Raw genomic sequence first — 10756 nt, forward strand, 5'->3', positions numbered from 1 at the left:
TGACTCTATATATAGTGGCGGTTTCCAGACTTCAGGGGGAGGTGTGGGGGGGGGGAGGGAGGAGGGAGGTTAAAATACACATAAATAAACAGATTCGAAACAGATGCATTTTGGTAGTACAGTATTTGACTGTATATTAAGGAGTGGGGAGGGGATATTAAGAGAGTGAACTTGAATTTAGGTGGATAAGAAAGGGACTGTATCAAAAATTTATCAATAAGTTGGTTGCCACCAAACACCCCCTTAGCCACCCGCCCCTGTCTGAAAAACACCCGTTCTCATAATAGTTTTAACTATTAAAATCCCATCTAAATAACAATTTCAATGAAAAACAAATCGTTTATCATTTATAGCGCGATTTCGCTTGGTAACAAGACAAGGAAGGAAATAACGGCAACGTTCCTTACAACATTTTAAGCTACAGCGCACGTAAAATGTATGGTATGACAAGAAATACTTCAGAAAAGCTGGAGAAAAGCTAAACGGTATGCCTTAAAAGACTACAGACAAGCTGTACAGCAAAAACTAGGCGTGGTAGTACGAGAGAAAGAAACTAATCTGTTTCCATAGAGGCGAAAAACTTGCCATCCCAACCCAACCTTGTGTTGATATATTTTTCTCATACAGTTGTACTCGAATTTTGCATCCCACTTCCCAAAAACATATTGGTCAGCCAGACATAACGGAAAAACCTGGAAAATACGCAATAGTAGATAGAGAAAGAAGACACTAAGGCTGGTTCGTACGACGACGTAAGCGTAAGCGGAGACGAAAGCGTAAGAGTCTTATGTCCCGTGAGAACCGGCTCGACATAAGCGCAAGGTTTTACGCATGCTCAGTTCGTAATCTAGTGCCCATACCACCTCGACGAGTTTGGTTAATTTATGCTTATGTTTTGCTTATGCTTACGTCGATCCGGTTTTCACGTGACATAAGACTCTAACGCTTCCGTCTCCGTTTATGCTTACGTCGCTCGTGACAACTAGCCTTTAGAACGCAGTGGCTATATGCCCGACAGTCGGGAAAGGTCCTCGATGGACTAAATGCCCGACAGTTTTCAATTGTGTAGTTCCAGAAAAAAATCCATACCCCCCAGGATAAAGGGCATTATAACCCCGCTCCCCTCTGGAAATTCCTGGGCGTTAAACCCCCCCCCCCCTCCCCCGGAATTTCCAATCCCCGCAATGGAGGGGGGGGGGGGGGGGGGGGGAGGGGGTGTATGGATATTTTCTGGCTACACATTTATTCAATTAACTCAGTAAATTGTCGACCTACTGAGTTCAAATTATTCTATATTTGTTGAGAAAGGGTGGGCCAATCTGAATTGAGCTTTGTTGTCGGTTTTTGATGTCTTCTTCGTCTATGTACACCGTAACATCGTTATTTTAGAAGTACTTCTTTCAATAGTGGATAGAGGGAATTCTTCCCTGCTAGCAGAGGCCTCTTTTCTCTGTATTTCGCTGGGCTGGCGTTCGCGAGGAAAAGCCCAGCGAAATACAGAGAAAAGAGGCCTCTGCTAGCAGGGAAAGGGAATTCTAAATTTCACCGAACATAGCTAAAACGGCCCCAAATGCGCTCTAAATCTCTTAAACGTGTAAATAAAGACAACTACAAGTACTACATCACGTTGGATTGAATTATTACATTTTTGGAAGAATACTCTGTCGGATCAAATTACTCATTGACAGTGCCTGGGCTACCTGTGGTAAATTCTCAGCCTAAATTATCCTATATTTGTTTAGAAAGGGCAAGCGATTTTGAATTGAGCTTTTTTGTTGGAATTGAATGCTTTTCCTTGTTTGTTTACACTATAAAATCGATAATTTTGTTGAAATTTGAACTTTATCTGCTACAATAACAAAGTCAGGAAAGGTGTTTATTTTGGCTCGAGGAAAGGAAAGGAAACAGAAAGGAAAGGAAACAGAAAGGAAAGGAAACAGAAAGGAAAGGAAACAGAAAGGAAACAGGAAGGGAAGCTGGTCCGACTTTATCCAGAATTGCAGCCATAGGCTGAATTACTCTGGATTTACATTACACATACTGGGTTATTTGAATAAATTGAAAGCTGTCGGGCATTTAGTCTATTGAGGACGTTTCCCGATTGTAGGGCATATAGCCGCTGCGTTCTTAGGATGGCCATCGGTTCCTTGTATTCAGGACTGATTTTCAAAGCACATATAACGTGAGACCGAAATGCACATACCGAGATTTTGGCTTTTTAGATATTTTTCCCTTGATCATCCTTGCGCTATGTATGAGCTCAGGGACGAAAAACTCAAATTTCAATGACACTACAAAAAATCGCATCAATTTAAGAAAAGTCGCATTTGATATTTTGTTTGCTATTACACGCTAAGTAGTTAGAGAAATGTTCAGTCTTTAGATGAGAAATGGGCTTATTTGAAGCGCCATGTTTTCCTTCATGTCGGTCAGCCAAACATTCTATTCCGTACCTCTATAAAGCCGACCATATGCAACATCAATTAGCGGCCACGGTCACCATTTTCCACTCTCCGGCAAAATCACAGTCACTATTAAGCTACCAGAAGATGCCATTCCTTATGTATCCTAATCCTATGACGATATATATAATAATGAAGCAGAAAAGGCTAATAGAGGGAGAAATTTGACTTCAGGATTTACGGTAACGGTGGTATCAAAGTCACAATTACATCCCTCGCCCCCTTAATCGTTATTTGCAGGGTTGGATCCCATTCTGATTTTTTAATCTGACATTTTAATCTTTTTTTTTTTTAACTTAAAGACATATAAAAAACAGTTTTTTTGCTTTTAACTGTAATGATAAATCATTAATGATAACATAACACTATGGAAGCGGTTTGCAACCTGTTGTTCTCTAAGTCAAGATCAAAAGACCGCTCTAATTTAATTTTCTTCTGAAAGATACCCCGATGGGAGATATGACAAGCTAACGTCACTGGTAGATAAAGCGCAAGACCATTGCTGGCGGATTCAGATGATACCAGACAAGCGAGGGCCGTCTAAGACCAGAGTGTCTCAAGACTAAAAGACTAAACATCATAAGACTAAACAATACGAAGGAAAATCATAACAACAAGCTAAAAGGGCTTAATTAAAGAAGTAATTAAGCAAGTCATAAGAAAAATCAAACAAAGTAGATAGTTACGGTAAGTACAAAATTCCGTAACGATATTTTATTTAATAAATTCTGCAGTTTATTGAAATTCTAGCTTGAATAACAAAGAACTCATTTAAGTAACGCATCAAAACAATCTTCCAATAAAGGGTCATCCAAACTATAGTAGCTTAATCGACATTGTACATGGCAAGCAGTAAAGATTGATGTAGATTGAGATAAAAGTGACACGCTCAAAATTTTTTAATAGCATTGCCACCTGACTAGCATCAATCAAAAAAGTAGATGAATCCTATGTAGTGATGCCCTGCCCTGGTGGTACAAACGCGACTTGCTTGCTTTACGCCAAGAATTCGGGCCTGTTTGACTGTTTGGAGCTTCATATTTATTTACCGTATACTTTTTAATTAAAGCCCCGTGCAAATAGACACAAGAAAATGTATTACCAGCCTGCCCTATGTATGCTGGCTGGGGCTTGGGCCTGCGATTCAGACAGCACGTCAGATGCCAGGCCACCCTGGATTTTTTCTTGGCGGGGGGGAGGGGGGCAAATATGGATTGATGACATACCAGAGTGATCTAATTTATGCTTTATAGTTTGTCTACAAATAGCACGTCTATACGTCTATTGTGAACCGAAATTGGACTTTCTGCCGCTGTGGGGGAGAGGGGGAAGGGGGGGATTTCACACTACGGATTCGTAGTCGAGCATCGTAGCGGAGTCGTAGGCTGATTTACACTCTACGACTCGAGTTGTGAGGTGTCGCATATACAACTAAATCGTGCTGTCTAAATCATCTTTAAGGAGTCGAAAGATATATACGATTGGCATCCTCTAAATATTATAAGAGGTTGGCAAAATAGCTAGACCTTTACTCCCTAGTCTACCTGCGATCTATTATGTACTTTTTTGTTTATTCTGTAGCACGATGAGATGTTTAGCAGCTCTAGGGTTCGTAGTGTGGACTCTGATCGCAGGCGAGATGATAAGTACCGAGGCGTTATCAAAGAGCGTACCGCTAACAGGTAAGTCTCATTGATAGACGAGTCCACGTGCCAGAAGTAAATAAAATAAAGCAAAGCCCACAGCACTCCCCTGGTGGCACTTTAATTCGCCGACAACTGGTTCGCCGACATCCCAGGTTGTTTCGCCAGTAGCCTAGGTTGTTTCGCCAGGGCACAGATAAGAGAAGATGTTACTTTCTAAGCTGACTAAGTGACTCTACTACAGTGATAGCTTGCTTGCCACAACTACCTGTTGACTTTTATACTAAAATCCAGATTTAAAACTCTGATAAGCATTTTAAAAATTAGCTAAAATTTGTATAAAGTCAAGGTTATTCGGTTCTAAAGTTTTTTGGTATTTGTGCGCTTCATTTCTTTTATTTGTGGGCTTCATTTCTTGTATTTGAGCGCTTCATTTCTTGTATTTGCGCGCTTCATTTCTTGTACTTCTGCGCTTTATTTCTTGTATTTGTGCGCTTTATTTCTTGTACTTCTGCGCTTCATTTCTTGTATTTGTGCGGTTCATTTCTTGTACTTGCGCGCTTTATTTCTTGTACTATGCCAATTGTGAAAATATTTGAAACCTTACAGTGTTACGTGCGTGTTAGCGAGGCAACTTTGACAGACCAATATTCATGAAGTAACCAATATTCATGGAAGAAACTGTGAGATTAGCTACACACGTGAATTATAAAGTTATCATTTAAGTTATTTCAGCTTGTGGTTCAAATACAATGTATTAGTATTTGCATTGGAACATTCCCCTCTAATTGATATACACTTCAGTCAACAAATGGCAAAGAGGAGCCATGGTAACTTGTGGCGCACTGTAAAATTTTCACCCTCGGGGACCAAGGGCGACGCAGAGACCGGAAGCGAAAGTACGCGAAAAGACGAAAGAAAGAGGAAAAAAAGACGTCTTTTCCTCCTTATTCTTTCGTGCGCGCTTCCTGTGTCCCCGATTTCCGCGACGCCCTGGGTCCATGAGTGTAAAGTTATAGAAATATTATATATATTTACTAAATCCTTCTTGCTTACTCCTAGGTGAGTACCCTGACTTGGAAGGGATCATGTATAGAGACACAGAGACTGGTTACCGTCGTGTATCAGAGCCAATACGGACAAGATTTGACAAGAAAAAGATAGTTCTAAGTAAGTATAAAAGGTCCTTAAAAGACTTTATCATAATGGTAGGATGTGGCTCATCAGGATTTATAGGAACTTATCAACCAAACGTGTCTCAAGGGAACTTTAACATTGCTTAACTAAATATCTAAATGGGATCAAAGTTCTATTTATAGAGGTACAAAAATCTTGAAATGTCTTCTGGGGCCGTAGCATTGTGCCCCCCCTAACCTTACGTGGTTGCTAAGGCTCTTGTCTCCTATGGCTCTTTCTTTCCTTTTCCCAGTGAATGACAAAGCCTAGGAATGTGACAATAAATGCTTCCCCCCCCCCCCCCCCAATCTTACGTGGTCTGCTAAGGCTCTTGTCTCCTTTGGATCTTTCGTTCCTTTTCCCAGTGAATGACAAAGCCTAGGAATGTGACAATAAACAAATATTGGATGAGGTTTTAGAGATATCCGGAATAATCAATGTCAAGACAAGTGGAACCAGGCGAGGCCGAAAGCCGAGAAAATCTGTTAGCCCCTTTGTTATTGTTAACATGTGAAAATACTACATCCTTTTTAAATCAAAATTAAAATTTTCAAGAGAACACAACAACTCAGAATAAAGTATGATCAAAACAGTTTTACGAAAAGGAATTAAATAAATTGCAATTACTCTGCGATGGTCTGTGATATCATATACAGTAATTCAAATAATTCACATTTTTTCTACCTATTCATTTACAGTTTATACACAAGGGGGTAATAGCGACCACGCGCCCTGTGTGTTCCCCTTCCAATACAAGGGGAAAACCTACACAAAGTGTACAACTGTTGATGCGAGCTCCGGCAACCCGTGGTGCTCCACCACAAATAACTACGACATCGATGAGCTGTGGGGTTACTGTGTATTCGACAGACCAGAAGATAAATGCAAGGACAAGCGAAAAGATTGTGGAAAGTGGGCAAGGCAGGCGTTATGTCAGATCAGCCCTGTATTCATGAACAAGGTAAAATGTGGGACTGGGAAAAGGTATCCCAAACTCAATACAGGCGTGTACACAGGGGGGGCGCACGCACCCCCCCCCCCTTGGCCGGCAAAAAGTTGATCCTTTTCTATTGAAGGATTGTCAAACACTATGCTTTTTCCATATGATACCTTTGGCTGCGCACCCCCCCCCCCCCCCCCCCCCCTCAGCCAATCCTGGGTATGCGTCTGTAATAGGCTTATAAAGTATCACAAGAAGTACTAACATGGTTTGTATGAGGGAACTTGAGTCAAAACTTAATAATACCTGACAATCATATACAAACAGTTGCTTCACGGTGTTATCTAACAAACTTCTCCACTCTCTCAATTACACAAAAAAACGATATTCTAAGCTGTTTAGAAGCAGAGTTCTTGTGCTCCGATTCCATCTCGGAGTTGTATTCAAAATCCAACAATACCTTTGAGCGCTGGCTCAAAAGTGTCACGTGCTAAAATTTACGCGATTTTGTGTTTAGTTATTTTATGTTTAATATAATACTAAATGAGTGGATCAAAGGGCCTAAGGCAAGCGTGCGGGACCCTGGGCCAATTTTTAAAATGGCGGCTCACAAAATCGTAGTAAACACGAATTCCTGCATGTTTACGTGAAAATTCTCGACGCAAGCAGTTCTAGGGCGACAAAAAGGCGAAAAAATTATTAAAGCGGACATCTAAATATGGTAATGTCATATTTGACCGAGCGAGCTAGAAAAACGACCGTTTTCTAAACAAGATTGAATGACATGTTCCAGGTGTGTCCGCGTAGCTGTGGCCAGTGCACATGGGGAGGGACTGGGAAAAACAAGCCCTGTGTTTTCCCCTTCATCTACCAGAACAATGTGTTCTTCAAATGCCCCGTAGCTAAACTGGAACAGTACAAAGGTCAAATATGGTGCGGCACCACCGATAACGTTGACAAAGATGACAAATGGGGATTTTGCTACCCACAACGTATGTATCTCTCAGTATCGTCCGTCTGGCTGTCTGTCTCTATTTTGTTCGTCCGTGAGGTCTTTCCGGTCTTCCCTTCTTTTCTGCTTGTCGTTCCTGTCTGATTCCTATAACCATTATGTTATAATTTGTTCGCAGTATTTGAGAGTATTCTTGAGGCAAACAGGCCGTTCCTGCGTTATGGCGAATGCGATGACAAGTCTGACAACTGTCGCGAATGGGTGGAGCAGGGCCTTTGCGAGTCGCACCACACCTACATGGACAAGATGTGCCCCTGGGGTTGCAAGAGATGCGCGCCTAGGATGCTTTGTGAGTTTAAAATTGGTACCTCTAAGCGGCAGAAAAACCTAAGCTACAGAAATATTTGTTAATCGATCACTGTATTTTATACCTCTATTTATTTGCCACCCCCTCCGCAGCTACCATTTCACGATCCAAATTGTTATTTTTCCTATTTTTTACTTTTATAATAAGATGGCAAAAAATCGCGTTCATTAGAATGAAGCGCTCTATGGGTTGAATGTTTCAAAAATAGATGTCAGTGCAAACGGCAAATGGTATTTGACAAATGGCAGGTCTACGACCGAAAGGACGATGGATCCCAAAATATTTGCTCCAAATTCAGTAAAATATAAATAAAACATACGACTCCCCATTAAATGTAATTAATATATGGTTCTGACATCGCTTTGAGTTTATTTAAGTCCTTTATTTTTACAAATAACTACTGAACTTACACAATTTCCGGTAGTTGAACTGCCATTTGGGAATTGCCATTCGCCTTTTGTGCTGACAACCTTTATTTAAATAGGTGTATACGATGACAAAACAGAAAATTACAATTCAGGGGCGTACACAGAAGGGGGGGGGGGGGGGGGTGTGCAACCCCCATTGGCGGCCATGAAATGAGTCTTTCCTTATTAAGGAATCTTCAAATACTATGCTTTTTCCATATGATACTTATGACTGCGCACCCCCCCCCCCCCCCGCCCTCAGCCAACCCTTGGTACGCGCCTGCAATCTGTTGTAAAAAACTAAGACCTAAAGGCTCTTGCTTTAAAACATACAATTGTACAAAAGTTCAACCTGTTGCCTCTTGTAAAGTAAAAAATTTAAGACTAAAACAGGCTGCTAGAAAAGCATCAAAATGTTCTATCTTTTTTTTAAACCCTCCAAAAAAATCAAACAAATTGATGGTTTTAAATACTAATAAATTGTACGTAACCAATTGATGCACGTTAATTTCAGTAAGAAGCACTAAATGCAAAGATCACCACGACAAATGCGCTTACTGGGCTTCTCGTAACGAGTGTATCGATAATCCACTGTTCATGTACGGGATGTGCAGATTCAGCTGCCATTTGTGCGCCAAAGACACTGAAGGTTTGTGAAGGGAGGGGAGGGTTGGGGAATGTTCCAGCTCCCATCGTTTGTGCGCAAGGACACGGAAGGCTTGTGAAGGGAGGGTAGGGTTGGGGAATGTTCCAGCTCCCATCGTTTGTGCGCAAGGACACGGAAGGTTTGTGAAGGGAGGGGAGGGTTGGGGAATGTCCAAGCTTCCATCGTTTGCGCGCAAGGACACGGAAGATTTGTGAAGGGAGGGTAGGGTGGGGAAATTTCCCAGCTGCCATCGTTTGTGCGCAAGGACACGAAAGGTTTGTGAAGGGAGGGGAGGGTGGGGGAATGCGTAGTTTGCTAACTTATTTTCGCTAGGCCTCCCAATAAAGGACGCCATATGTATGTGATGAGAGGGGTAGATGGATATAACATACAAAAATAGAAAGAGAATCGACAATGTTGCTCAGTGAGCTTTTCTAATCCAAGTGAATGTTGATCAGATAAGATATTTATTTGTATCGGGACTACTCAGCTTTTGGTGAAACGTAACCATATTCTGCGCGCAAAACAAATTCTTTTTAACATACAAATCAATGTTTTTCCAAAAAAAGCAGTATGTAATTGGATCAACAATATAGTCCCTGGGATAACTTATGGGACATCCCTTATCACGTCTTGCTGGCCATCGCAGGTGAAGCCATAAAGGATGCGTACCACGATTGCTCTAAATGGGCGGCTGACGGTCAGTGCAAGACCAACGGCGTCTTTATGGTGCAGAACTGTCGGACTTCATGCAAAGCGGGAGAGTATATTAACGGTAAAATCATCCAATGCAGAGGCCGGAGGGCTACTGAAATGTCAACAGTTTCTTTGATATTTACCTCCATTTAAAGTGCCCTTGTCAGCCAAACACCTTTGTTTTTGCTGTCATTTAATATTGAAATATCAATTGCTAGAGTGTTGAGGCCTGGGTCAGTCGCTATTTTGTAAAAAAAAAAAAAATGCTCGGTCTCGCATAAAACACGGGGGCTCTCTAGCGCGCAAGTTCTCGCCAAAGACCATTCGGGGACCCTAGAAAAGCCATTCCAAAATCAATTATCCCCAAACGATGATAAAATTTAAAATTTCATGAAATTTAGTCGAGTAATACACGAGATATTGTCATTTTACATTTTTCTGGTTATTACTGTTTGACCTAGGCCTCGGCATACTTGATGTCTCGAGATAACTACCTCTAAAGTGTTTTGTATACTTCATTTAACAAATTAATTGTTTACACTAAAACTGGTGTGGCTGCTGCGCAGACTCTTTGATGTCCTACGTTTCCCTCACGTTTCCCATGACCCTTGTCGATCTCTTTTAGGCGTGAAATGCTTTGACCAGATGACGTTCTGCAAAAAGTGGGCACGCAAAGGCTACTGTCAAAAGAACCCCACCCTGATGCAGAAACAATGCACCTACAGCTGTGGGCTATGCAGTGGGCAAGGCACGATCAGGACACGTGATAAAGTCTTGCCATCAAAACAACCCCGCTCTCACAATCAGTACGAGGCTAAACAAGCCTCGAAGAAGCACCGACACTGAGCCATTTCCCAAACCACATGAAAATGTAAAATAAATATTGTATTGTATTTTTGTATTGACAGCATTTCCGAAGAGGCACCGAACATTATTAGCATTATTTAGACATGACATAGAGACTAATTTTCGGAGAGGTGTCGAACAATCGCCAGGTCTGAGCATTATAAGACTTACAATCGCCGGGTCTGAGCATTATAGACGTACAATCGCCGGGTCTGAGCATTATAAGACGTACAATCGCCAGGTCTGAGCATTATAAGACGTACAATCGCCAGGTCTGAGCATTATAAGACGTACAATCGCCAGGTCTGAGCATTATAAGACGTACAATCGCCGGGTCTGGGCATTATAAGACGTACAATCGCCAGGTCTGAGCATTATAAGACGTAGTAATAGTAATGTATCCATAGGGCCGTAGAAGGCCGCAATATATTTGAGGGGGAGGCACGATACGGAGACATTAAGAGGACGAGTTGGGGGGAGGGGGCAGAGTTGGCCCCTGTTCTCTAGTAAATTTCCCTTATCCCCACCCTCTCCATCCCCTCTACTGCTACCTGCCAATGAAATGGTCCAGATGAATGGTGCAAACATAGCCGTAAAATAGCATTGGGCAAAAGGATGCTG

The 10756-nt window shown here is 41.7% G+C and overlaps 1 protein-coding gene across 3 annotated transcripts; it reads left to right on the top strand.

The window, feature by feature from the left end:
- Positions 1–83: 83 nt before the first annotated feature.
- LOC5504462 lies at positions 84–10182 on the top strand. 3 transcript variants are annotated; one of them, XM_048729911.1, is made up of 10 exons: positions 84–485; positions 2905–3149; positions 4044–4144; positions 5168–5275; positions 5980–6242; positions 7015–7213; positions 7352–7522; positions 8462–8596; positions 9243–9368; positions 9915–10182. In XM_048729911.1, exons 3-10 carry the CDS (start codon positions 4048–4050, stop codon positions 10133–10135), a joined length of 1320 nt encoding a protein of 439 aa, XP_048585868.1. In that variant the 5' UTR covers positions 84–485; positions 2905–3149; positions 4044–4047; the 3' UTR covers positions 10136–10182. The 3 variants fall into 3 exon arrangements, with proteins under 3 accessions (XP_048585868.1, XP_048585867.1, XP_048585869.1); XM_048729910.1 differs by lacking the exon at positions 84–485 and adding an exon at positions 1523–2644; XM_048729912.1 differs by lacking the exons at positions 84–485; positions 2905–3149 and adding an exon at positions 3824–3969.
- Positions 10183–10756: the final 574 nt, after the last annotated feature.

The sequence above is a fragment of the Nematostella vectensis genome, chromosome 7 (genome assembly GCF_932526225.1).
Source record: "Nematostella vectensis chromosome 7, jaNemVect1.1, whole genome shotgun sequence".
NCBI classification, from domain to species: Eukaryota; Metazoa; Cnidaria; class Anthozoa; order Actiniaria; family Edwardsiidae; genus Nematostella; species Nematostella vectensis.

What these genes read in the sequence shown, in the direction of transcription:
- LOC5504462 (XM_048729911.1), top strand. Translation starts at nt 4,048, where the DNA reads ATGAGATGTTTAGCAGCTCTAGGGTTCGTAGTGTGGACTCTGATCGCA. An exon ending in GCCCTGTATTCATGAACAAG is followed by an intron (nt 6,243 to 7,014) that starts GTAAAATGTGGG and finishes GACATGTTCCAG; the next exon opens with GTGTGTCCGCGTAGCTGTGG. An exon ending in ATGCGCGCCTAGGATGCTTT is followed by an intron (nt 7,523 to 8,461) that starts GTGAGTTTAAAA and finishes CGTTAATTTCAG; the next exon opens with TAAGAAGCACTAAATGCAAA.